The following is a 27,770-nucleotide window of genomic DNA, read 5'->3' as shown; positions in this document are numbered from 1 at the left end:
AGTGAAAGTCGCATTAAGCATAAAACTTACCTAAGCCAAATACTGTAGTAAAAAATGCATTACTAACTTCCAAAATAAAAAACACCGCATGAGGTTGACCATAGTGCTCGATCCCCATGGTTAACATGTTAAGGAAAATCAATACAAAAATCGCTATTTCAAAACGCCTCGAGTTCGACAGGTCGTAAAACATAGCTAAAAAAGCGTTCATCGGCCTTTTTATTACTTTTTGGGGCTTTTTTCTGCCTAGTTTTTTCATCGCTGTGTAATAGTGCTTCTGGCTTTCGGTTAGGAACATTTCTAATACTCCACCTTCATACTGAAAGTAAAATGGTTATTATTAAATATTAAAAAATGTAATATAAATATTAGTCAGTGGCTGTATTGATATATTTACAAATGTATAAATCGAAAATAAATCTTTGTAAGATATATTTCTTCCTAGCATATGTGACGTCACTATCCGAGTTGCCACAAGGTATAGTCTTAAATGCAGGATTTCCAGCCTTATGTATTTAAAGCATACCCATAATTGCGATGGGAGATGACATAAATGAACATTTCTACTTGAATATATGACCCTAATTAAAATATCAAATTATATTAATTTAGAGAAAGTGCTATTTCTCTCGTACCTAAGAGTCAACGCAGTATGAGATCAATTGTTCATCTTGAAAGGCGCAACAAGTTGCTGTAGAATTCAGGCAGCAATATAGGAATGTACTGGCAGAGTAGTTTAACTGCAATACCGTTTCGCGCATTTGCGTTAACCGAACCGAACTTATCCGCAATTTAAGAGCCCTAATAAAACTTACAAATATGATTTAAAAAATTAGTACATTAGATCAAGGACAACACTTTATTATCCAACAGATAATACCAAAACGTATACCATGCAAAATTAAACCATGCAAAAAATCAAAGCACAGCACTGAATCGATGAAAAGATAGAGAAATAAGAAGGACTAAGTCCAAGATTCAAGTTGAGCAAAAATACAGAATGAACCAGGAAAAGAAAGCATAAATTAGGCAAGAACATTAAAATGAATGTCCAAAAGGCTCGTTAAATTAATGTTTTCTTCAAATGAAAATTTTTTATATTATGTTAATCTTAAAGTCTATAAAAACTTCCCACTTTTAAATTTGGTTGCCCCACCTGGGTAAGCATTCTAGTGCTCCAAAGCGCAATTTCCTATATAAAACCATACCCTATAAAAATGTTCAACTGGGGAATATGTATATTAAATGACAGGGCATATATGGTGCAGCGACAGCTGTGGAATCTTGGTGCATGTTTGGATGATTTAAAAAATGCTATTTTATGATCGTCTCTGATTTTATTCTATTTGTTGAATATTTTTTCTAGACATTTTAATAGGGTATTAAGAAATGTTCTACATTGCAAACCAATACTCCTAAATACCCCTTTATTAAAAGACTTTCGAATAAATATAATTTAGTACTGTTAGTTCAGTCTCCTACTCGTCATTCTTCGACTGGTGCTAAGCTAGTAAAATCTAATATTTGAACTTTCATTATTTTTATTTCAAATTTAACACGACGTTTCAGTAAGGAAGTATCTACAACAATTATCAAGTGTAAGTTAACATATTCTGTAGGCTTATATACTAGACGACCGGTCATGCGTTAAGCGCATTAAATCTTGCAGTGTCTTCAGATGTTGGGAATACAAACACTGGCTTGGCTGAAGATTACTTGGTTTTACGTGTTGTAAGTCGCTTCTAGAAATCTTGTTTTTTTTCTAAGGTGACTCCTTGCATAAAGTCTTTGCTTTTGTCCAATATGTGGCCATTAAACCAAGCGTGTTCTGCTATTCATGATCTGAAAATCTCCCCTGTTTGGGTCCACTTTCGATGTTGTTTTGTCCTGACTTCTAGTGGTTGTTTTACTCACCTATGTATGACTATCCACATTCATATGGGATTTGGTATACGCTGTTCATTCTGGCTTGGTCCATAAGTTAAATTCCTTTTAGTGAGTGTTTCATATAAAGTGCATCCCAAAAGTTATGTCTAAATTCATTTAAAATTCAGGGTGTGCGAAAAAAAAACGCTCGGATCTGTCAATTTTTATTTTAAGTTGCGCATTTTTGTACGTGAAGTTTGTATATACAGGGTTGCTCAAAAATAAATTACGACGATCAACTTCATTTTTTCAAATGAGAGCACCTTTTTTTTAATTTCATCTTTGAATTTCGCGTGGAATTCTACGTATGTTTCATGCATCATGAAACACATTCCTAATTCTATACCTAAAGTTAACAGTTATCGAAAAAAAGACGATTCATGTAACAAATAAAAAAAGAACAAAATTTAAGTTAAATGTTTAAAATGGTTGCCATTCACGGCTTGACAATATCCAAGGCGATCAATAAAGTCTCGTTGCACATTTTCAATCATTTCCGGAGTTATGGCGCGCACTTCTCTGCGAATTCTCTCTTTCAAGTCGTCTAGATTATTTGGCCTATTAATAAATACCTTCGACTTAAGATATTCCCCCAAAAAAAGAGTCCATTGGTGTTAGGTCAGGCGACCTAGCAGGCCATTCGATAAGTCCTCTCCTTCCTATCCACCGAATGGGAAAGGTTACATCCAAAAATGTACGCACAGTGGCAGCATAGTGCGGAGGAGCGTTACTTGCCAACTTGCTGCAAAATTAGTTCTTCCTTAGGATAGTCTAGGTCCAATGGATTTGGAAATAAAGCTAGTAATGCTGGAACTAATTCAAATTGGAGAAAATTGAGGTACACTTGTCCCGTTAAAGTCTGTTCAAAGAAAAAGGGACCTATTACTCTTCCGCGCACTATTCCACACCATACATTTAATTTTTAAAGGTACTTTTGAGGGTACCTCCATCATCCAATGCGGATTTTCGGTTGCCCAATATCGACAATTTTATCTGTTCACACTACCAATCAAACAGAACGTGGCTTCATCGGCAAAAATAATATTTGGTACTAAATTATTATTTAGATTGCACATGTTTTGTAAGCATTCACAAAACTCATTTGGCCTATCGAAATCGTCATCAAATATCTCTTGCACAGGAATAACTTTGTAGGGGTGATATTTGTGCTCTTTAACTATTCGGTGAACTATAGATTTTGCCATGTGTAAATATGCCCCAATCTGCGACAGAGGAGTGCATGAATTTTCTTCCAAGAAAAGCAAAACGTCAAGTTGAGCATTTTCATCTCGCGCAGGATGACTAGATTTCGGCAGATCTCTAACATGACCGAACTCTCTAAATTTAGCCTCTATTCTACTCACCACCTTTTGACATATCGGAGGACGATCAGGATGGATTTCATTGAATAATTGAACAGCTTCTCTTTGAGTACGTGTTCTATCACCAAACTCAACCATGCACAGAATTTCTGTTTTTTCTCGTTCCGTTAACTGTACTATTGTGAAAACCGCACTTCGCTCGTACACTTCACACTTGACAATATCTGTTTGGACAATATCTGTCTGTACAACTGTCATACAGTTTCTATGAAAATACACGGTCACCAGCGAACAATAAAAAAACACGACTGAATGGAATTTTGCTCTGTATAAAAATTCTCAGAGATAAGGTGACTCGTAAGGTGAACTTCAATAATAATGTTTGGTCGTCCTTTTTTCGATAACTGTTGACTTTAGGTATAGGACATGATGCATGAAACATACGCAGAATTTCACCCGAAATTCAAAAATGAAATAAAAAAAGGTGCTTTCATTTGAAAAAATTAAGTTGATGATCGTAATTTATGTTTAAGCAACCCTGTATATACAAACTTCACATACACAAATGCGCATCTTGAAATAAAAATCGACGGGTCCGAACGTTTTTTTTTTTCGAACACACTCCTGAATTTTAAGTGAATTTAGACATAACTTTTGGGATGCACTTTATATTGTATTTACGTTGTCTCCCAATTTCGTTACTCCTTAGTACACCATTTAGACATCCTACAATTCTTCTGGGTTGTGTTATTCTTTTTTTTATTTCTCTATCATCCTCTCCAGACAAGTCAAACTCGATACCAAGATACGTGTAAATGTTGCAACTAGTTACTTCATCTATATATCTAATTGATGGTTCTGCTCCAATGGGGAGATCTTTCTTTTTCTGTTTATTGATTTCCAATCCCCAGTTATAAAATAAGACATACATTATATTGTCGTTATAAGTCGTCTTTATCTAGTATAAAGGCAAGTGTCTCCGATGTCTAGGCCCATCCCGTCACACTTTCTTCTACATCGATCTTAAACAATGTAGGTGATGCACAACAGCCTTGGCGTAAATATTTATCTATTAGGAACTTACATGCCTCTTTCCAGTCTGCAGGCGCAGGATCTCCATTTAGCTATTGTTTGATTCATCAAGTAAGTTGTTGAAAAAGTTTTTCTGACCGACATTTGATTAGTTCAGTGGGAATTCATTCGACCATTTACCAAATTTCGTACTCCTAATACGAAGGAATAGGAGTATACCTATATTCTTCATTTGGTGAATATTGACCATAATTGTATCACCCTCATGAAAATTATTAAACGTCTTGTTTTTATAAGCTAATTCTCAACGGAACTATCAAATTCGAAGTTGTTACTTTTTGGATCCCTGAATGCAATAATTTAGATTTGAAGATAACATATTGTTTAAGAGTAGGGTCCTTAGTAAGTAGCGTAGATGGAGTTTGCAGGTTTAGGTACGCTTCGACGTTTATTTAGGTCTTTTTCAAGGCTGAGGCTTTTTTGTCGTTTGCAAGCATACTAATGACAACAGAATAATATAAGTAGATGAGCATATATCACATAAACACACATAATAGACAATAACTTTTTTTTATACTTCACATTACTAACATATTGTCAAACGAAGATAATTCATTAAAAAACATTTTAAATTTTATTTTATTAATATAAAAATCACTTAAAAATATTCGTTCGGTATACCAGGTCATTTACCCACAAATTGTGTAAGTAACAATTTCCTGATTGCATAATGAAATAACCAAGTCATTTCCATCGTAAAAAGATTGCAAAAGTACTTTGTCGACAGAACGATGGTTTGGAAAAAACCGGAAATTCTGCTGACAAAGAAAATTAACACCAGGGTACGACGAACGAAATTTGGCAGAGTTACGACCGGGTCTCGGGCAAGAAGAGGTAACCGAAAGCAGTGCGGAAAAGCTTTGTGAAATGTTTGCTCCAAGAATAATAATAATGTAAGTATAACATTTTATCATATCGAAGAAGATCACAATTATTGTCACTTTATTAAGTTACGTAACATTACTTTCACTTTAATTATAGAATTCGCTACATATTCCCATGTACTTAAATTATTAATCCTGTTATGTCGATCTTAGTTTATCTCTTGTCAAATTAGCTCTTTTATTTGGGTAACTCTACTTAAATCGTTATAATTATATTTTGCTGTCAATACAAGGTATTTAGTAAACTATATATTTTGTTTCAATGCTAAAGCGTACCTTAAGGTCCCAGTTACATACAATGTATGTAACCGTCACACGGCCTTGTCCTAGACCGGGCCAACCCACGGTGTGACATATGGTGGAGGCGCCGTCCCTTTTTCCTTTTTTTTTTTAGCGAGACATGTTAGTTTTTTTTTTTATTATACAGATTAGACATAAAGTGGAGGCACAGTTTATTTTCTTTTCTATACAGTATGATTAAAAATTTAATTAAGATCTTTTATTTTTATTTTTGATTTGCGACATAAAGAGGAAATGACAGAATTAATAATTTTAAAACATAATTTAGAGATATAAAATTTAATACAATAATATACAATAATTGCGGTCTTCGACATTAAGGTCTATTTTATTTTATTTTTTATTTTTGACATACTTCAGTAGATATATCGAATATATATGAATATAGGTAATACTTTAAATTTAAGTTTTTTTAATTCAGCGAATTTTATCATTCCATTTATTATTTATTTCATAATTTATTTATAAATTAAAGTGTATAAATTTAACAACGTCGGCAAACAAAATTTTGCGCTTACCAATTATCAGTTTAATCTTCGAGCTAAACCGAACGGCTTCCACTTATCACGAAATAAAATCTCTCCCACAAGGAATGTCAACACACTACCACACATTAAACAACTCTTCTTGACACGTCGAGACATATAAACATTCATTAAATATACATTAGAAGAATAATGCGTCTCCGTTCTATGGCAGGATTCGCACCTCCAGACACAACGATATTCTCCCATAATCCGTAACTATTTAACTAACTTATAAAACCATAAATTAAACACAAGTTAATAAGCGCTTTTCGATAAATTCGCAAAACTAACAGTAATTGGAGAAACATGTACCAACTAAGAGGAAGATTTATGTTACCAACAAAGTCACTAATACGTCATGTATAAAACTCTCAATTCTGGGAAAATAATATATTCATAAATTATATATATATACTTATATTATTTTATTAATATATCGATGTCTTGTCACAAGTAAAAAACCTAAAAAAAAAAAAAAAAAAAAAAATAATAAATAAATGTCGTTATACTGTTAACGCTAATGAACGAAGACGGGATTGTAACCCGCAGTAAAACAAAGAATAAAGTCGAAAAACCAGGTCCCTTAGATTTTTCAAATATTTCCGAATTTAACCCCAAGCACCAAAGCTCGAGTGCTAATGTATTTGCTTCGGCAGTGTCATTAAAAAGGACACCACCAAATTCAGCGAAAGTTTGTGGTAGCCAATTTACATTTGATTTGCCATTACACAAAACAGGTAACACAAAAAGCAGTTCTACACTAAACCAAACACCGAGATCCTCGACACCCAGACCTACATCTACAAAATCAAACGATATTTTAAATTTAAAACAATCAAACAAAATAACACATTTTCAAGAGCCAAACCCAGATTTTGACTCACAAGAAGATACACTAGTCCAAGACACATCAACACTAAACACGACTTCAGAAGAAGTTCAATCCACGAACACAACTGTAATTCCTGTAGAAAATAACCAAATTCAAGTAACAGCACACACAAATACACCGCAACACCCTAACACTAAAATGGCAAATACAACTCTCGAAAACGCTCTAGCTGAGACAAAAAATCCAGCTACTCCGAAATTCATAACCCCACCCTTTTTCGATCCAAGCTTAGACTCGCCAATAATATTTTTATCAAAATACGAAAAAACCGCGTTAAATAATGGTTGGAATGACGCATATAAAATATCATATTTAGGTAATTTCTTAGAATCACCGGCAAATTTTTGGTATAGGGACTATTCAAGTAACGAAAGAAATAAACCCAAAACCTGGGAAGAAATTAAAGAGGACTTTATAAGGGAGTACAGTGGGGACCAACCACTAAGAAAAATTAAGTTCAGACTAAATACAAGAAAACAAGCGGACAACGAAGACATTAAAAAATATTATTATGATATAGTTTCGTTATGCCATGAAGTTGATCCAAAAATGACATTCAAAACCTTCAGGGATCATTTTGAAAAAGGCCTGCACCCATCGTACTATGAAACGTACTACCTAATGAGTTCAAACGAGTTAGACCACCAACAGCTCAAAACACTAGTCCTAAAACTAAGTGAAATAAGAGAAAGAGCTTTGGTTAACCAAATGACATCACAAACGTCATTATTAAGCATAAGCGGAGAAAGGTCAGGAAGTACCAATACTAAACCACTAGAAGGAACAAGCTACGAAAACAAAAATCAAGGGCGCTCTAGGCAAAGGGGAAGGCCAAACTACTATACAAACCAACACTATAATTGGAATAGCACACGGTATAATGAAAACCAAAACATAGCAATTAGACCTTATTATAATGGAAACCAGAATACAGGAAATAAGTTTTATTACAATGGAAACCAAAACGTAGGGAATAGGCCCTATTACAGAGGAAACCCAGCTTCATCATATAGAGGGTCAAGAGGGCCAAGAGGCAACACTACACAATATAGGGGGAATCATAACCAAAATTTTAATGCAAGAAATACAAGGTACAGGGAAAGAGACAACAGCCTGCCAAGGTCACCATATAGATCAAGACAAGGCAACGGTCTCCCAAACACAAGAAGCAGAGATGGCAGACCACGCTGTACTACATGCAATCGCATTGGGCACTACTCATGCGAAAACGAAAACAGGAATGTCAGATTTTCAAGGGAGTCGTCCCCAAACGAAACCGGACAACTCCACTAGAAAGGGCCGAAGGAGTCGTCCTATACTCAGGGGCCAAAGCGCACCAAATTTTAAGTGTTAGAGGTTTAATTAATAAGGTAAACAAAATAGATATAATTTTAGATACAGGATCGAGTCAATGTGTAGTAAACAGTACCTTAGCAAGGGAAATTGAGCCCTTAGATTTCGAAAAAAATTTAATTGCAGCAGGCGGACAAAAAATCAGGACGCTAGGTACTTCAAGGGTCGATATTAGGATAGGAGAGCTGGCTGGACACGTAATGGCATTAGTGGTAGACAACCTCTCAAAGCCTTTAATACTGGGCACTGATTTCCTATCAAAAACACAAGCTAACATAGACTACGGTAGGGAAACAGTCACCCTAAGAAAGGGAAACATCGAGACGACAGTTAAATTTCAACATGCGAGGTGTCAGGCAGAAACGGGAGCGACGATAGAACTCGAATTGCCACTGTGTTCATTAACGAAAAAATTAGCAACAACCAGCTATAAAATAAGCGCCAAAGAAGACTACACCTTAAGACCAAATATCGAGACTCAAGTACAACTAACAACAAACTATAACACCCCGGAAGAAATATTGGGTATGGATTTTACACAAAATGACGCATTTTTAATCCCAAGAGGGATGATTTGTATTTCAACACCGCATTTTGTCGAAAACAGCTTGGTAATGAATGTCGTAACAAGGCAAGCCCACCCAATAAAAATACTTAAAGGTATGACACTGGGGTATATAGAAAAACCTTGTATGTACAACCTGGTAGACTCCTCAATGCTCTACATAGAGACAGACGAAAGGGAAGAAGAGCAAGTGACATTGGCCGACCACAAAATCAGCCATATCCGAGACACCCATATAAAAGCACAGCTTAAGGAACTCCTCGAAGAATTTGAGGACGTATTTTCTAAATCTCCAAAGTATATGGGACAAACGGACTTGGTAGAACACGACATAGACATAGGGGATTCACAGCCGATAAAGCAAAAGGCATATAGGGTCTCCCAAAAAGAGAGAGAGATTATAGACCAACAAATTAAAGAAATGGCAAAACATAACGTGATTCGCCCTAGTCAGTCAGCATGGTCAAGCCCTGTAGTTCTCGTAAAGAAAAAATCCGGAGAAACAAGATTTTGTGTAGACTACAGAAAACTAAATGAATGCACACAAAAAGTTAATTGGCCAATACCAAATATAGACGACATCATGACTTACTTAGGAAAAGCCAAACATTTTACTACCCTTGACATGTTCTCAGGATTCTGGCAGGTCAAAATCACAGAAAAAGCAAAACAATATACAGCATTTCAGGCACAACGCCACGGTCTTTGGGAATTTAATTACATGAGTTTTGGATTATGTAACGCACCGGCCACGTTCCAAAAACTAGCAGACAAAGTATTCGAGGACCTAAAATGGAAAGAAATACTAGTATATATAGATGACATCATAATATTTTCTGAAACCCTAGAAGAACACCTTAAAAAACTAAGAAAAGTATTTATGCGACTTAGGCAGGCCGGACTTACGCTAAAACCCAGCAAATGTGAGTACCTAAAAGAAAAGATTAATATTCTAGGATACACAGTTTCTAGCGAGGGCATTCAACCAGACGAAAATAAAGTAGTAACAATAAAAAAGTTCCCAACCCCTAAGACAGTAAAAGATGTACAGAGCTTTTTGGGACTCTGCAACTACTACCGAAAATTTATTAACAATTTTTCAAGTATAGCCCACCCACTACATAAAGTGACACGAAAAGACATTGGGTTTATTTGGAACGAAGAGCAACAAGAAGCATTTGAAACCCTAAAAGGAAAGCTTATAACAACACCCGTTTTAGCCCATTACAATCCAGAAAAATCTAGCGAGCTCAGGGTAGACGCCTGTGGAAATGGCATTGGAGCCATCTTACTCCAAGAGGACGACGAACAAAAATTACACCCCATAGCATACGCCAGCAGAAGTCTCTCAAAGGCTGAAAAGAATTACACCATCACAGAACTAGAAGGACTAGCAGCTATATGGGCATTGACATATTTGAGGCATTTAATATATGGAAAGCCCGTTAAAATAATCACCGATCATCACGCACTCTGTTGGTTGAAGTCATTAAAGGACCCAACAGGTAGGCTGGCGAGATGGTCGATAAAACTGTCGGAATTCGAATATACTATCATCCACAAGAGCGGGGTATTCCATAAGGACGCTGATTGCTTAAGCAGGTACCCAGTACTACAACCAACAACCGATATAATAGGCGACATAGACGAGACCCCCACATTTTTATTACAATCCGACGACATTGGCAAACTACAAAGAGAGGATAAGCAACTTAATACACTAATAAAGGCATTATTACACCCAGACAGCGTGTCAATTGGAGAAAGGAGACGAGCCAAGAATTATAGGTTAGAAGAGCAGGTTCTTTATAAGGTAAATTTAAGCTCAGACGGCAGGACAAAACTCCTAGTAGTACCAAAATCCCTAATTGGAGAAATAATGTACTCTAATCACTCAGAGCCCTTAAGCGGACACCTAGGTACGGCCAAGACACTGCATAAAATTAAACAAAGATTTTATTGGGAAGGACTACAGAAAGATGTAGAAAAATTTATTAAGGGGTGTCCTGACTGTCAAGCAAGGAAAGGACAACAAAATAAAAAACCAATTGGCCTGTTACATCCTATACCCGTAGGAACACCTTTTGAGAAAGTGGGTATAGACCTACTAGGACCCTTTAGAAAAAGCAGCAACGGAAAAACAATGATCATAGTAGCAACAGACTATGCTACACGCTGGGCAGAAACCGAGGCCCTCCCTAGCGGAAAAGCAGGGCCCGTAGCCAGATTTATACTAGAAAAAATAATAACACGACACGGTGCACCAAAGCATTTATTAAGCGACAGGGGTAAAGTTTTCCAGTCAGAAATAGTACGAGAACTTTTAAAAAGAATGGGCACAGCTAGTCAGTTCACGACCGCTTACCACCCTTCGACTAATGGTCTAACAGAACGGCTCAATAAAACTCTAGCGGATATGATTGCCATGTATACCAATACCAACCAAACAAATTGGGACCAGTATTTACCCCATGTGACATTTGCTTACAATACATCGAAACAAAACACTACAAGGTTTTCGCCTTTTATGCTGGTATACGGCAGAGAACCCATCCTACCGATCGAAGCAACCCTAATGCCGCCTCCCAACCCCCAGGACAGTAGTGAAATAAGAGATAAAGCACTACTATTAAGGAATTTGGCAGTGCAGAATATCCAGAGGAGGCAGGGTATCGATAAACTACGCTACGACACCAAACATAGACATATAGAGTACGCCGTAGGAGACCAGGTGAAAGTATTCACCCCTATAAGAAAAGTGGGGAGAAGCGAAAAACTACTTTTAAAATGGTTCGGTCCATACTATATAACTAAGAAGACTTCAGACGTAGATTACGAAATTCAAAAAGGTTCAAATAAAAACGCGAAAAGAGATATAGTTCATGTTAGTAGAATACTCCCTTATAACGACCCCTGGATCCCAGACGCGACCCCAAATGTACAATAATCGCCATAAAAATCGAAAAACTCTGTAATGTAAATACATGACATATATAAATTTATATATATAGTACCTCTTATAGATTCTTTTTTTTTTACGGTACATGTTCTATATTACAAAATATATACGAACATTTTTTTTTTCTTTTCTTAATGGATTCTGTAAACAGGAGATACAACTCAACTTATTTATTACATTATTTTTAGCATCTAAGATAAATATCATGCTAATCATAAATATCATGACCGCATTACAATATGCAAAATAATCAAAAATAACATATCACTACAAATTAAAGAACCTAAGACTATAGTCGGTTAATTAGTAACTTAAGGTGTACAAAGCGAAACCCTACACACTGAAATTCCTGACGGCATAGCTTATTTTTAATTCGTAGCAATATATAGTTATAAAAGCAAAAAACGCTAAATGTTTAATATAATAAGTATAAGGGGTATATATAACGGATATATAGATATAAATAGATGAAAAGTTCATGTAATACGATAAGCTCATAGCTTGGGAAATATTATTTCATTATATGCATGAATATTATAGTATTGGTACATACGGTTAGATTAGGTTTGATGTGAGTGGGACACCTGGTCCATATTGACTCACTCCTAAGTTTATTACATATAACTAATATATAGGTTAATTCATAGACAAAGGGAATAACATTCATATTTTAAATTAAATAAAGAAATTAAATACGTATATATATAAACGTAAATATATACTAAGTATAATAAACTCAAAGTAATCAATAGGTATATTAAATTAACTTTAAATAAGTAGATAAATATTGATTAGTTTAGATACGTAAAGAAACAAATATACATAGAGTACAAAATGTAATGTAACGCAAAATACCTTACAAGTTAATTTGAGATAATACGGACGACATAGGCTATAATAAATTACTTTATAAATCCCTTAGAATGGTAGGATATATAAAGAACACTATTTAAAAAAAAAAAAAAAATATATATATTTTAATGCTATTATTAGGTTAATCACTATGGTGCTAAATCAGGCGCAGAACATGAAGGAAGAACAAGATTACAGAGTTGAGGTAAGCGCGGGAGCTTATTGGAAACCACTCCCAGCGACAAGAATCTATGAAGCTACAGTACCATTGACATATGAAACGGAATGGACCGAGGATACCGATGACCACACGATGGATGTAGGAAATCTCAAATGCAGCCAATTGCAAACGAACGAATGCTTCGTAATAAATAGTATAAATGGACTAAATAAAGCATTCTTCAAAGAATTAACTTTACTTAACGAACACTGGGGCATAGCACCACTAAGAAACAACGAACCATCTAAGAGAGAGAGAAGAGGTCTCTAGACTTTATAGGCTCAGGATTATCATGGTGTTGCGGAGTGGCAACATTGCAAAAACTAAATATGGTCGAAAACTCAGATGACGAGATCAGGAAAAGGCTAGACACAATGTCACAAGGACTGTCCGATACCGTAAAACAAATGAGCGAAAACTCCAAACACTTTCAAGACTATGAGAAATTAGTCGCAGCAACGTTCTCGGACACGGAGCTAAGGATAAAGAGCATAGAGAGGTTCACTAAACAACTGGAAAATAAGGTGGCAAATACGACAAACGAACGGGAATTACTAATAATGACAAACCTCTATAACGGATATCTAAACCTAAAAAGGATGGTATTACTAGTAAGGACTCTCAGGAGACAAGCTATCGTAAATTCATGTAGACACCATAAAATACCGGCGGAAATTGTCAACCCGCAAGTCCTAAAAAAGGATCTGGAGGATTTCGAGTCAAAAATCGCAAATTCAGAACAAGGACTGGCCATCCCTACATCTGAACTAGCAGCATACTTCGAAATGCCCATATGTGACTGTTCCTTTACAAAATCAAGTATATATGTTCACATAAAAATTCCAATAATTAAGAAAAACAGAAATTGGCAACTACTAGAGTTAATAACCACACCCTTTGCTTGGTATAACCAGACCTGTATTATACGCCACCAACCGCTATACATTGCAGTGTCCAAAAACGGAAATAACGAGGGCGACTTAAGACAAATATCGGGGACAGGCCTACATGAATGTAAGCCATACCAAAATAAATTATGCTATTTACCTAGATTCTCAGCAGACATCCTACAAGGGCCTGAATGTGCGAAAATCCTATATCAAGGGGCAACAGTAAAAGAACTAAGCCAATACTGCCCAATGGACTGCCACTCAGCAACATCGATGACAATATCCGAAATTAAAGACGAAACTTATGTCATTACCCACCCGAAACAGGACATGACCATCTCTTGTGATAAAAGTAAGCCTCAGAAATTAGACACGACATTAGCACGCCAAGGCTCTATCAAAATTTTCCTCCCATGCAAATGCCACCTCAGCGTAGGCAATGCAGTTATTATACCTGAAAATTTCCCTTGTCCAGAAAACATCACTACCAATGCAATAGTAACCCACATAATACCTGCAACCTGGTCAAATCTAAATTCCTATATCCTCAATCCCAACATTATTAGTACCCCACCACTCTACAAAAACATTTCCGAATGCCTAAATACAAATTGGACACTAGAGATACCCCATCTTAACCTCACATCCAGCGATAACACCTTAAAAAATATTCTAAAATCAGTAGAGAAAAACTATCCAAATGTAATCACTTATGGTGATACACATAGCTTTCACGGGGACTCATTTTTTCTAATTTGGAACATAACCATTTCAATCTTGGTAGCGTACATCCTAATTAAACAAAATAGAATAGCAATAGTAGCGGCAGTTCCACAAATACGTGGAGAAATAGACTGTCATGAAAAAAGCTCCTCAACAAGTGTTAATCACGAGGCTCTCTATATAATAATTTACACTTCATGTTTACTTTTCCTTCTATTCTTATTTACTTATATTTTATATATAACGCTCAGATACTTCAAAAACAAACCAAAAAATTTAACTACAACCCAAAATCCCATGTCCATTAGAAATGCAAAAACATTTGACGAAACAATATTATACCCAATCCCCGACCCAGACAATGACCCCGAACCGAGCGTCGAACCAAACGCCATGTCAAGGTTCCGGCTAGATATAAAAAATAGTGCTAGCCTTTTATCACTGTCCCCTGGTAAAAAAGTAGATGCTAGTATAGAACGCATCGAAATAGAATAATTACTTATTATTTTACGCAAGCTTGCATATAGTTAGTATATACTGGGGCCCCTCTGAAGATGATACATTTCACCATGTTATTTAAGCCTTAATTGTAGTCATGACAATCTAAACAATTTAAGGATAAATATCATAGTAATTTGCAAATCACATCAGAAAACGTATAAATAATTTTGATTTACGCGCGTATATACATATTCGAAATGAAATTTATTGAAATAATAATATATTAAAATGAGATGATAATGGGGAAATATTATAAATATATCGCCGGTAGGCGAGGGACAGCGAGCCTAAGGCACATAAATATTTAAGTAGAAGCTAAAAAGAAAACATATTATTAAAAATAATGTAAAAGAAAGGGTCTAATTAATAATCTATAAAAGTTAAAAAGACATACATAAATAAAAGTTATTTAGAAGAGAGGGGATAAACAATTAATGAATAAAAAATATATTTTTTTTTGGGTTTTCTATAAATAAAACACTTTGTTATCTAAACTGGAAATACAAGAAACTTCAAAAGATCTGAGACAAAGGAAAATTAATAAAATTTGATTATGAGTCAAATTATCCTAAAATATATAATACAAAAATTGCGAGGAAGTCAACAATTTCTCAAGATATGATATAAAGATTTAACATGAAATCAAAATGATTAAATATAAAACCATTAAGCACCATATAATAGCACATACTTACACTTTGTTCTTTCTTTACATATAAACATACCATGAGATGCCACACGTACAAATTCGACCTGAACAGAAAATAAGGGTACGCTCCTACCAGAACCACAGAAAGTAGCCGATGGAACCAGAACCAGAGCCAAACAGGAACACCTCACATCCGCGCACTGCCTTGTTGTCAGTCCTGACCATCCCAATCGCAGACAGGGTGATGCCAGAGCCATGGCCATCCCAGGACAAGCTAAGTTACCACTGCGCCAATGGTCAAAGTCCAAACTTGCCCGAACTCACGACGCTACCAGCAGCGGGTTGAAGTGTTCAACCTATGATCTCCAGTAGGGGATGCCAACATTACGAATCATGGATTCAGCTGAAGATACGGCAGGGGCCATCCATAAAACACAGTAAGCTTATGGGATAGCTCACTGGAAATGGTCAAGAAGGGACAAAACAAAAACCAAAAGTTTTGTCACGCCACAGCAGTTGCAATGAAGGAGTCTCTGTCTACAGGTTCCAGGAAACCGACGGCGTTGAAGGACTGGTACAAAACAAGGGAGAAGTCAGGCATACAAGGGGGTGTCATGTGATGTCGCAAGGGTTGCCAACGGACGAATGGAGGCGTCAAACCCGTAGGCGTTCCAGAAGAGGAGTCAGACATACATGGGTGAAGGTGTCCTAGGACGACACATGGAGGCGTCAAACCTGTAGGCGTCCCAGACGAGGGGCAGGCGACAACGCTATGAACGTCGCCACCTTACCCGGCGACCGGACCCGGATGCTGAAGACATTTTGTGTTCAGAGACTACGTAGTATTAAAAAATGTGGACATCAAAAGCGATAGTTACATTAATTGTAGTTAAAATTTAATGAATAATAAGGGTTCAGCTCTAATTAATTATACGTTATTTAGGTACATCGTTGTTCTGATCTTACTAATTGTAAATTTTTTTTTTCTTCTGGGTCTTCTTCGATCATGATTTCGATTGTTAACAATAAAGCTGGAGGCCAGCTTTTCTATGCCCGGGGGATATGTCAAACGAAGATAATTCATTAAAAAACATTTTAAATTTTATTTTATTAATATAAAAATCACTTAAAAATATTCGTTCGGTATACCAGGTCATTTACCCACAAATTGTGTAAGTAACAATTTCCTGATTGCATAATGAAATAACCAAGTCATTTCCATCGTAAAAAGATTGCAAAAGTACTTTGTCGACAGAACGATGGTTTGGAAAAAACCGGAAATTCTGCTGACAAAGAAAATTAACACCAGGGTACGACGAACGAAATTTGGCAGAGTTACGACCGGGTCTCGGGCAAGAAGAGGTAACCGAAAGCAGTGCGGAAAAGCTTTGTGAAATGTTTGCTCCAAGAATAATAATAATGTAAGTATAACATTTTATCATATCGAAGAAGATCACAATTATTGTCACTTTATTAAGTTACGTAACATTACTTTCACTTTAATTATAGAATTCGCTACATATTCCCATGTACTTAAATTATTAATCCTGTTATGTCGATCTTAGTTTATCTCTTGTCAAATTAGCTCTTTTATTTGGGTAACTCTACTTAAATCGTTATAATTATATTTTGCTGTCAATACAAGGTATTTAGTAAACTATATATTTTGTTTCAATGCTAAAGCGTACCTTAAGGTCCCAGTTACATACAATGTATGTAACCGTCACACGGCCTTGTCCTAGACCGGGCCAACCCCCGGTGTGACAATATCACTTCTACGATATACATATACATATATTTACAAATAAACGTACGCGGTCAAGAGCAACAGATGAACTTTATAATCACGGTACCAGGAGGATGGTCTGAGCACATGGAAAAGAATTGATTTAAAATAAAATGATTTTAATATACAGGATATCCCGCGAAATAAGGGACAAAATTTCGCTACGTGTTCTTTAGGTAAATTCGAGTCGAAAATGTTTAATAAACATGGGTCCACCAATGCTTCCTTACCAAGATATGATTTTTTTGAGTTATTGATCCGAAAACTACAATATTATTATAGTAATTATCTCTAGTATGACGTTCTATCAACATCAAGTAGACCAAGTGCTATGAATACTTCTTTCGTTTGTTATTCTGTTATAGTACTTGAGTCAGTTTGACAGAAATGTACATATATTTGTGTGTTGTGTGTTTTTACAAATGATGAATATACAGACATGCTGCTAATTGTTACTACTACTGCTAATGCTAAATATGGATATTGTAACGCAAGTGGTAGAGCAGCAGTGGTTGAATACCGCCAGCGCTACCCAAATCGAAGAATACCCGATAGACAAGTATGGGAGAAAGTTTAATAAACTGAGAGTCACATGATCATTTATAAATGATGTTGCTTCTCTCATACGTCCCTCAACAGCTGCCTAAGATGTAATACTGGATAGTGTGGAACGGTTAGCATCAATGAGTATTTGCAGAAAACCACGTCACACTGGTTTTAACCGAATGACTGAACATTACACAACTTAAAAACTTAACCAATCCAAGTAATGCAGCTCACTGAAGTGGGTCATCGTATGCAGTTCTGCAAGTAGCTTATTGTACGTCGTAATTTGGTTAACATTTTGTTCACCGATGAGGCTACATTCAGCCGAGACGGTGTCAATAATATAAGAATTAAGAGAATAATTATAAGAATTACCATTCTTAGCAGCTTGAAAATCCCCATACTACAATCGAATGGAGTTTCTAACACCATTTTCCGGTTAACGTTTGGTGTGGTTTATTAGCAGATCAATTAGTCGACCCTTATGTGTTTGACGGTCGTTTGATATCTGCAATTTCATTCACGTCCAGTCCGAATATATTCTTATAATTTGCCACGTACTCTGCGTCACTTTGGCCAAATTTTCACGAATTTTCTGCATTTTAGTATGTGTTTTTTAGTTTTGTGAAAATATTGACCCTTTGGGTTCGGTAAAGGTAAGTCTAAGATATATTAAAAATAACACGTCGATTTTTATTTTCAGTCGTGGTAATCGTAGTCGTCAGGTCCAGAAGTGGGATTCCCCGAACACGTTCTTTAAGCAGGGAATAAAAGGAGCTACGCCGTAAAATTGAGAGGCTTGAAAAAGAGCATTCTCGAGGGTCGTTGTCCTCGTCTAATAGTGCTCGAGTGCTGACTACGGAAGCGTTAAGCCCAAATTTTGGTAAATATTCAAAAAAGAACTGTTGCCTATGACTCGCCTCGTCTTAAGTTTGACCGAATATGTTGGGACCCTACCCTACTAGCACGAAGAATCCTAGTTTTAAATTACATTTTAAATTACAAATATGATCTCAAATTTTGCACCTTACCTTAACTAAAGAAGAGGCTGTTGAGTTTTGTAAAAATACGAAATCCTGGAAAATTGCAAACTGCTTTAGCCTCCCAAATTAAACCCTGAAATTTAAGCAAGGATGAACACTTGATATTCTGTGAGGGACCTAACCCCTATTGGGTATCAGTCTATTTGAGCCCAGCTCCCTTTCAGCTATAGGTTTGACGTTAAATGCTCTCTTAGCGGATGATTTAAATATTCTCAAGGAAACTAAGGAGAAAGTACTGGTACCAGTGGAAGATGCTGGACGAATTTTATGTAACTTCTTAATTTGGTCTCGAATAAAAGACGACAGGTAATTACGCCTTTAATAAACAAGCAAGTTAAGAACTTGGTTGATAAAATTCTTCCTGGGGAATTTTTGTTTTACACTAATTTGGGGGAGAAAATACAGGCCTTTAGGCAATGGAGAAAGTTAGGAAGGGACCACGACTTTCCAACGTGCAAAAATTCAAAATGAGCTAGGGACTAAAAAGTAGTATTTAGGTTGCTTATAATGTGTAACAAATTTCAAATTTTTATATAGACGCATTTAAAAGATAAGAGGGGGAGGGGGACAATTAAGAGCCGCACTGTATATAGTATTAGTAGCCCTTTATGTTTAATATTTAACAAATCACTTGTGCGGGATAAGTTTTCAAATATCTGGAAACAGAGCTACATTGTTCCAATTCTTAAGACGGGAAATAAAGAAGACATTGGCAATTAATGAGGGGTTAAAAAAAATATACCAAATAGCTATATTAAAAATGTTGGATAAATTAGCTTGTGATCAACTAAGTTGATCGTGCAAGAGAATTATTGTTTATAACCCACAATAATTCTCTTGCGCAAACCTTTGTCAAGGGGAGGTTCACGTCCATGAATCTTGTGGGTTACTGCTCTCTGCAAAGGCCTCTTTGCAGAGTGTATATCAGAGTGAAGCAGTCTACACTTCCTTTAGCCAAAATAAAAGCGATAGTTTTAATGAATTGTCTTTGAAATGCTCAAGCAACATGCTAATGGGTCAATAGACAAAGGATTAAAACCGTCTAATTCGTATCGACTATGATCAATGTATCGTCTGGTCTGGTTTCCTTAAGATGAACACTGTGCAACTCTTTTTTTGAATTTGTTAATGACATAGATTAGTTGATTACATCTTGCCAGTATCTGAAGTTTGCAGATGACGAGAAAATATACATTATTTCTGAATGTAATTCAGCCGTTTCGTGGAAAAGCTTGGATAATTTTGTTTCATTGCTGGAGTATAAACTTCCTCTTTCTTAATGTCAGTAAAAGTCACATTAGTTTTTTTAGAAATCAAAAAAGACACAGTCTATTCCATAAATGGTAAGAACTTGAAAATGTAACTCTGGTAAAGAATCTCGGAATCTTGTTTGACACGAAAATCACTTTTAGGAATTAATATAATGCGAAACGAAAACTCTTGGTTTTATTCTAAGGTTAACGCGTAATTTTTTACATTTATCTTTAATAATCTTATACTGCTCTTTGGTAAGGTCTCAATTAGAGTACGCATCTGTGGTTTAACCCCCATTCTATGCTGTACATATTGATAAATTAGAACGAGTTCCTTTGGTAATCAACATCAATATTTAAATTTGTTACAGTCCTTGTCTCAGAGAACAAAGTTTAGTGAGGTTCTTCGTGTAATATTGAGAACAAAAGTAACATTTAAAGTTGAATAAAACCGGAATAGCTAAAACGGCTTACCCAAAAGTTGGGTCTCTCTTCAAAACGAACAGACTGTATATACCACAACAGCTTTTAACGCTTTACAAGGCTCAGATTCGTACATCTCTCGAGTAATGCTCCTCTGCACCTAAACACACGCTGAAGCTGCTTAATTCCATCCAGAACGTCTTATAGAAGATTTAGAGATAACTAGAAGCTTGTATAGTTTGGAACATAGAAGTAAGGTGGCAAACCTGACTGTTTTATCGATATCATCATCTTAAGTGCTCTTCCGAACTGGCTCATATCATTTTAACTAGATTCCTAGGCAGACGTAACTTATAAATATCGAGTGAATCTGCAGATACCTCGAACGTCGCTATATTGGGACTTGTTGGAAAAGTGCATGTGAAATCAACTCCTAAAGCACGTTTTTCCCGAATATTACAAATTTTAAGAAAAATATCCACAGGCACCTTCGTTTCCCTGGCGCTACTCGTGATACCCAAGTAGCCATAGCGTTTGGACTTTTCTGCCAGTGTATTCCATAAAAAACAATAAACAAATTATGGAATGACAATCCATTGAATCCACAATCTTCTTCTGAATCGACATTTATCTCTTGATTTATTTGAAGGCTTACTCAGCAAATTTAAAAGCAATGTTATGTACATGTTGAAACAAGATGTATGTTAGATTATAATATTTTTGTTGTTATGTGACTTTTTTTATTCAATCCTATTTGCTGTTTTTCACAAGTATTTAAATTTAGTATTATTTAAATAAATAATGCTATTTAAAAAAAAATCGAATAAAATTCAACCCATGTCTGATGAACTATTGAACTTGCTTAAAAGAAGCTAGCAAGCCAATTATCCAAATGCCAATGACTTACAGTGACTTGCTGTAAACATTTTATGTCACAGAATTTAACAAATATTTTAAATATTCTTGCTTACCTTTTTCTTTAACATATTAAAATTATCAATAATAACTCCTATAAATAGATTGAGAGTAAAGAAAGAGCCGCATACAATAAATATCACAAAATAAATATATGCATATAGATTTGCCTCTTCGGTTGGCTGCATGTTTACTCCTCTTGCATCTACAGCATCTGCCATCACTTCCATCCACCCTTCAAACGTTGCCTGGAAATAAAAAAAAATTATACTTGTATTTTTCATACCAGTTGTATATATGATGAAAATATATGAAATTATTCCTTAAACTGAGGGTAAATGCTAAGTTGGTCCTTTTTATACCTCTATAATATAGAACTCGTTAAAATAAACAATTTTTTCAAAAAACTGAAAATACAAGAGACGCATTATTACAAAATGTGTCCAATACGGTCCTGACTAACTTAAATATGATGTTCAAAGTCGTCACATTGTAGGCAATACTGAAATCGGCTTAATACTCAAATACTGCTTAATACTCATACGCAATTAATTCTTCTTGTGTATCACAGGCATCCTGAACTAAACTTCTCATAAATCCCACCAAAAAAGTCACACGGTTTTGGGTCTGGTAAAATTTACGGCTCAACAAATTCACTTCACTATTTCTACCCACACTTTTACAGAAAACCGGTGTTGAAAATTGGTTCACCAAATTGCATGAGGATTATCAACAGACCAGATATGCGTATTTCGAAAATTGTTAATTCAAGTCGCAACATTTAATTGAAACGGTAAATGTTGCGTCGTACACAACTAAAAATATTGTCAAAAAATTTTGATTATTTTCATGTTGTTGTACGAGCCATTCACAAAATTGAACCCTGCAAGGAAAGTCTTCTGGCTGTAGCGCTTGGACACTGCTCTGCAACAACTCGAGTACTTGTTTCGCAATTTGAAGACACTTCCCGTAAATAAGGAACATATCTACAAGTTCATTTTTTTGATAATAATGTGCTACTTTTAGAATTTGCCAATTTAAATTTAAGAACGATATCAGTATAATGTCTGATCGATAAGGCAAAAATCCGAGCAAAAACTGCAAATCTACTTTTTTTTTGGTCTGTATCTCGCTTACTTTTGGTTCTTCTGAAAAAACGTGTTTTTTAACCAGTTCTATGCGCACTTAGAAAAAAGTATCATCTTAGAAATCACCCTGTACACTGATTTACTAAAAATACTTACGACTTGAAATAAAGCTAAGTAAGCTACTCCTACATGGTCAAATGATATCTTAGAATTTTCCCAAGTTAAGTTCTTCCTAGCACAATCCCATTTTGTATCTACTTCCTAAAACGAATACAAACACCTTTATTATTATTTAAAATTAAATATGTATCAAAATTCAGTTATCATATATCCTAAATTCTTAGCTTATTTTAAATAGTATATTTTGTGTTACTCAAATGCAATATTTTGCTCTTTAAGAGCCTATTTTCTTCATCAAATATTTCAGGTTTTAGCTTACATAGCACGATCTACGTGTATTGATTATAATATATATATATACAGTGAGAGCCAAAAGTCCGGAATAAATTCATTTAAAATTCAGGGGTATGTTCAAAAAAAAAAAACGCTCGGACACGTCGATTTTTATTTTTAACTGCGGGTTTTTTTACTATAATTTTATGTATACAGGGTGGTCCAAAAATAAGTTACGACCATCAACTTCAATCATCAATGGAAATACCTATTTTTTATTCTGTATTCTTAAAGAACAGAAAATTTTAGACATATTTCATGTACAATGTCCTATACCTATCTTCATTTGTTTTTGAGTTATTGACAGTTGGAGATCGGCACATTTGCACTTTTGACATGTTATAAAATCCAAACGGTTAGACATAGACAAATGCGGTTTGCACTTTTGAGCCAACACCAGGTTTGTGAAATGTTTAATACCATCCTGATAAGACAATATCTCGTCGTCCTTATTATAGGGTCGTCCCTCAATTTCCGAGGAAAAGAAGTAAATGTTGTTTTGTCCATTGAAGAAAATCCTCATACACCGACTAGACAGGCAGCACTAGATAACGATGTTGGAAAAATATCTTTAAGAAGGATTTTGAAAAAGGCAAAATATCATCCCTATAAATTAAAATTAATCCACGAACTTAACGAAGATGATACAGATCGTCGATTAGAGTTTTGCGAAACTATAATGAATGTCTGCCATAACGACCGTCTTTTTACTCGTAGAATAATTTTTTCTGACGAGTCGACCTTCTGCCTCAATGGTACAGTGAACAGACAGAACTGCCGTTACTGGTCTTCCTCCAATCCAAATTGGGTGATTGAAGCTCATACCCAATATCCTTAATCTGTGAATGTTTGGGCCGGCATTATCAATGATAGAGGCATAGGTCCATTTTTCGGTACCTTAACAGGTCAACGTTATTTGGAATTCTTAAGGAACGAACTGATTCCCGCTTTATGTTTGATATTTCTAAATGCAAATAATCCCAATATTCCAGAAGCTTCAATTTGGTTCCAGCAAGATGGCGCGCCGCCACACTTCAGCAGAGCCGTGCGCCAATATTTAAGTGAGTCATTTCCGGGTCGATGGATTGAGCCAAGGGGTCAATTGGAGTGGCCTGCTAGGTCCCCCGACTTGACTCCTTTGGACTTCTTTTTGTGGCGTTATTTAAAGCATAGAGTGTATGTAAATAAACCTAACAATTTAGAAGAATTGAGAAATAATATAAGAAATGAGATTCAACGAATACCTCAAGAAATGATACGCAACGTTCTGAGAGAATTCGAATCAAGACTCGCTTACTGTCAAGAAGTTAATGGGGCTCAATTTGAACATTTAATTCAGTCTAGATTAGAATAGTTTCTTTTTGTTCAACGTTTCTGCAATACTTTTGATTAAATAGATTAATATTTTGAATATTTTTTTAGAAATTCAACCGTAAATTTCTCAGTACCTGTTGACACTTACTAGCTAGTGTCAACAGATGGTTTTAAAAAAGCTTCGATTAAAAGTGCAAACCGCATTTGTCTATGTCTAACCGTTTGGCTTTTATAACAATTCAAAAGTGCAAATATGCCGTATAATCTCCAACTGTCAATAACTCAAAAACAAATAAAGATACGTATAGGATATTGTATATAAAATATGTCTAGAATTTTCTGTTCTTTAAGAATACAGAACAAAAAATAGGTATTTCCATTTCAAAAATTGAAGTTGATGGTCGTAACTTATTTTTGGACCACCCTGTATACATAAAATTATAGCAAGAAAACCCGCAGTTAAAAATAAAAATCGACGTGTCCGAGTGTTTTTTTTTTGAACATACCCCTGAATTTTAAATAAATTTATTCCGGGCTTCTGGCTCTCACTGTATATACATACTGTATATATTATACTGTATATATTATACAGTTAATTAATAGGTTATGCAATGTATGTAAAAGGGAAGATAATATAACGATCTTAATTGTTGAAAATACACCAGCCAGTGACTCGAGCGACATCTCGGGGTGCACGTGGAAAATTAGCGAATGTTCCGAAACAATGGTAGATATATACCCTCGTCGCTAGGTCAGTTCGAGTCTGAAAATTGGCGCGATTTTTAAATCGAAATAAATAGTAGGAAATAAGAACAGTGGAAATAAATGTTTCTTGTAGTCCTAACCCATCATATATAGTATGTAATAAGTCAGTTGACCATTTTTGTACATCGAGTGTTTTAATTCACACCTAAATAAACGGTTAAAACGCAAATGTAATATACAGATAAAAACGATATAATTCTAGAAAGTACACAAATATGTCTTAATTCCATGAAATTTAAAATCTCAATACTTTTTTTTAAAGCAATACATTGTCTATATGCAATCTGAGATATTGTGATAAGTCCGTCAATAAAAACAAAAACAATACCAATGTTAAAAAACAAACACGAAAACTTTTTACAGCAAAAATAAAAAAGGTCACAAAATCTCATCGAATTTATAAGAAATGCTTTTGCTAATAAGAGTATTTTTTCCAGAATTAACAAAGTAACTCCTGTACCTAAGAAAAAGGTATTGGAGTATCAACTGTTCTATCTCGAATCTTTGTTTTAGATTACTAAGCTTTTTTAGCAAGCTCTTCTCAATAAAGAATTTTATTTACACTCCTTTTCTTTACACTCCTTTACCTGTAACGATTTATCGATTCATATTTTCGTAAATAGTCAAGACTTATATAATATATGAACTTACGGATGACACGCCAATCATACCTGGAAAGAAGATTTACATTGATGCAGTTGCAAGCTACAACAATGTTTCTACTGAAAAGTGCCAAAAAGTTTATTGTTATAGAATAGAGTCCTCCCATACAAATTGACAGCCAATCAATAAATAACGAATACTACCAAATTCATTGGCCTGTAAATTGACAGCTTTTTATTTATGCCCACGCCCTTGATCTTTTTATGGTATTAATAATCTGAAGGTTTACGCTCCACTCGAGATGACCTGCTAATCTTAGAAAAACATAGAATTCAAGATTAAGCCGCGAGAGAATTTAAACTTTTAAAGATCGACAACCGGGATTATGCACAGGTTTTTAGCAAGCAACCCTATGCCATATTGTTTGCAATAAAATTAACTTTAATTTAATGTAATGTTTTATAGCGTAACTCGATAGGTGCAAATTACTATTACGAATCACCTCCGCGCACCTGGCTGCGTAGTAACTGCACAAGAAAAAAGAAGGCAACCCAGTGGATGCATATTTCACAAGTTACGTACTTTCGATTAGTACACAATTTAATGCGTAACAGAATAATGGCAATGTTTAAAAAAATAATAATTTTTAATCATTAATAATTAATATTTTGCACAAGATTTTTCAGGCAACCTTTGCGGAATACATTTTAAGATATACTACATTTTATGAAAACATACGTTTCATCCCGTAACGTTATGGGTGAAGGTCGTAGTATGGTGGGACCAGTGTACATGTCTCTTAAAGGAAAATCTAATTTTACGCCGTTCTCCATGGTAGCTTCTTACCCTTCTCTGGCCATCGTGCATAGCTAGACAGATTCGCGACGCGTCGCTGAAGATAACATTATGCCATTTTGCTTCCCAAGGTTAGCATTCTCTGCTCTAGTTGAAGTATTGACGACAGTGGTCTGCATTCAATAATCTTGGACGGTATCAAAAAAGTCCAAAGGCTCGAATGTGACGATGGAGTGTACGCATAGTAGTAGGGTCCACCTTCTTCTCCAAACCATTGGTTAGCAATCTGACGCGTAGTAGCAAAATGGTTTCATAGGGCTAGTTGCCTGAAGCGCTTATCTTGACGCTCTCTAGTACGTCTCGTTTGACCAGTTGGCCTTCTTCGTGTTCCTCTACCTTTTTTTATTCATATTCGACACACAAGCATTACCGACATTGCAGTACAATTAATACGACAACATCTCGATAGCCAATAAGTCTGCCCCTGTCAAAATCGATAAATTAATGATATTTTTTTAGGTCTTCGAACTTGAGGCATCTTGTTATGCTTAACATTAGTATCCCTTATACTAGTATACGAACGAGCAATAACTAAAAATATCTGTAATAATCAGCTGTCAGAAAATCCTTTCTTTACAAGAACTAAGGCAAAAAATTTTATGAATAGTAAACAAAAACAAAGATAGTATTCTACCGAAAAATCAACTTGAAGAAATTATTCCTTTGGACTTATTTCAGTGAGTATATAATATCATAATCAATATTACTAAAAAAACTTAATATTAATGCTAAAAATTATGAAATTTCAATATTTTTATTGATCTGAGCTAAAAATTAATATTTCTTGTAAGCCAGGTTTGTAAAAGTCTTATAACCTAACAGCTAATGGATCATGTGTGCCAATATGCTGATGACACATGTCTTATATTGTCTGCTGGCTCCGTGCATGACTTATCAATTGCCTGTCCCGGTGCAGTGCATGAGATGAGGAGTTGTCGTACAGGAAACTCCTTAAAATTCAATACAGATAAAACTGGTATTATATAATTTAGCAAAGTCAAATCAACCGATGTCAAAGGCGATAAAAAAACCACTCCAACACCGGTAACCTTAAAGTTTCTTGGGGTGCAT

The 27,770-nt window shown here is 35.3% G+C and overlaps 2 protein-coding genes across 4 annotated transcripts in view; one reads left to right on the top strand and one right to left on the bottom strand.

Moving 5' to 3' along the window:
• LOC126744730 (sodium channel protein 60E) overlaps positions 1-27,770 on the bottom strand; it is a 533,812-nt gene that overhangs the window by 37,059 nt on the left and 468,983 nt on the right. The window contains exons 22-24 of the mRNA XM_050452261.1: positions 22,866-22,970; positions 21,678-21,869; positions 31-319 (exon numbers count right to left, since the gene is read on the bottom strand). Of these exons, the coding sequence (XP_050308218.1) occupies positions 31-319; positions 21,678-21,869; positions 22,866-22,970 (586 nt within the window). The remainder of the gene's footprint in view (positions 1-30; positions 320-21,677; positions 21,870-22,865; positions 22,971-27,770) is intronic.
• On the top strand, positions 4,878-17,315 carry LOC126744732 (uncharacterized). Of its 3 annotated transcripts, none has more exons than XR_007663300.1 (2): positions 4,878-4,984; positions 16,887-17,315. XR_007663300.1 is itself a non-coding variant. In XM_050452266.1 (2 exons), exon 1 carries the CDS (start codon positions 13,222-13,224, stop codon positions 14,998-15,000), a length of 1,779 nt encoding a protein of 592 aa, XP_050308223.1. In that variant the 5' UTR covers positions 13,148-13,221; the 3' UTR covers positions 15,001-16,827; positions 16,911-17,315. The 3 variants fall into 3 exon arrangements, 2 of the variants coding, with proteins under 2 accessions (XP_050308223.1, XP_050308222.1); XM_050452266.1 differs by lacking the exon at positions 4,878-4,984 and adding an exon at positions 13,148-16,827 and having other exon boundaries at positions 16,911-17,315; XM_050452265.1 differs by lacking the exon at positions 4,878-4,984 and adding an exon at positions 13,148-16,827.

This window comes from Anthonomus grandis, chromosome 14 (assembly GCF_022605725.1).
Source record: "Anthonomus grandis grandis chromosome 14, icAntGran1.3, whole genome shotgun sequence".
Taxonomy (NCBI): domain Eukaryota; kingdom Metazoa; phylum Arthropoda; class Insecta; order Coleoptera; family Curculionidae; genus Anthonomus; species Anthonomus grandis.
This window is presented reverse-complemented; position numbering and strand designations above follow the sequence as displayed.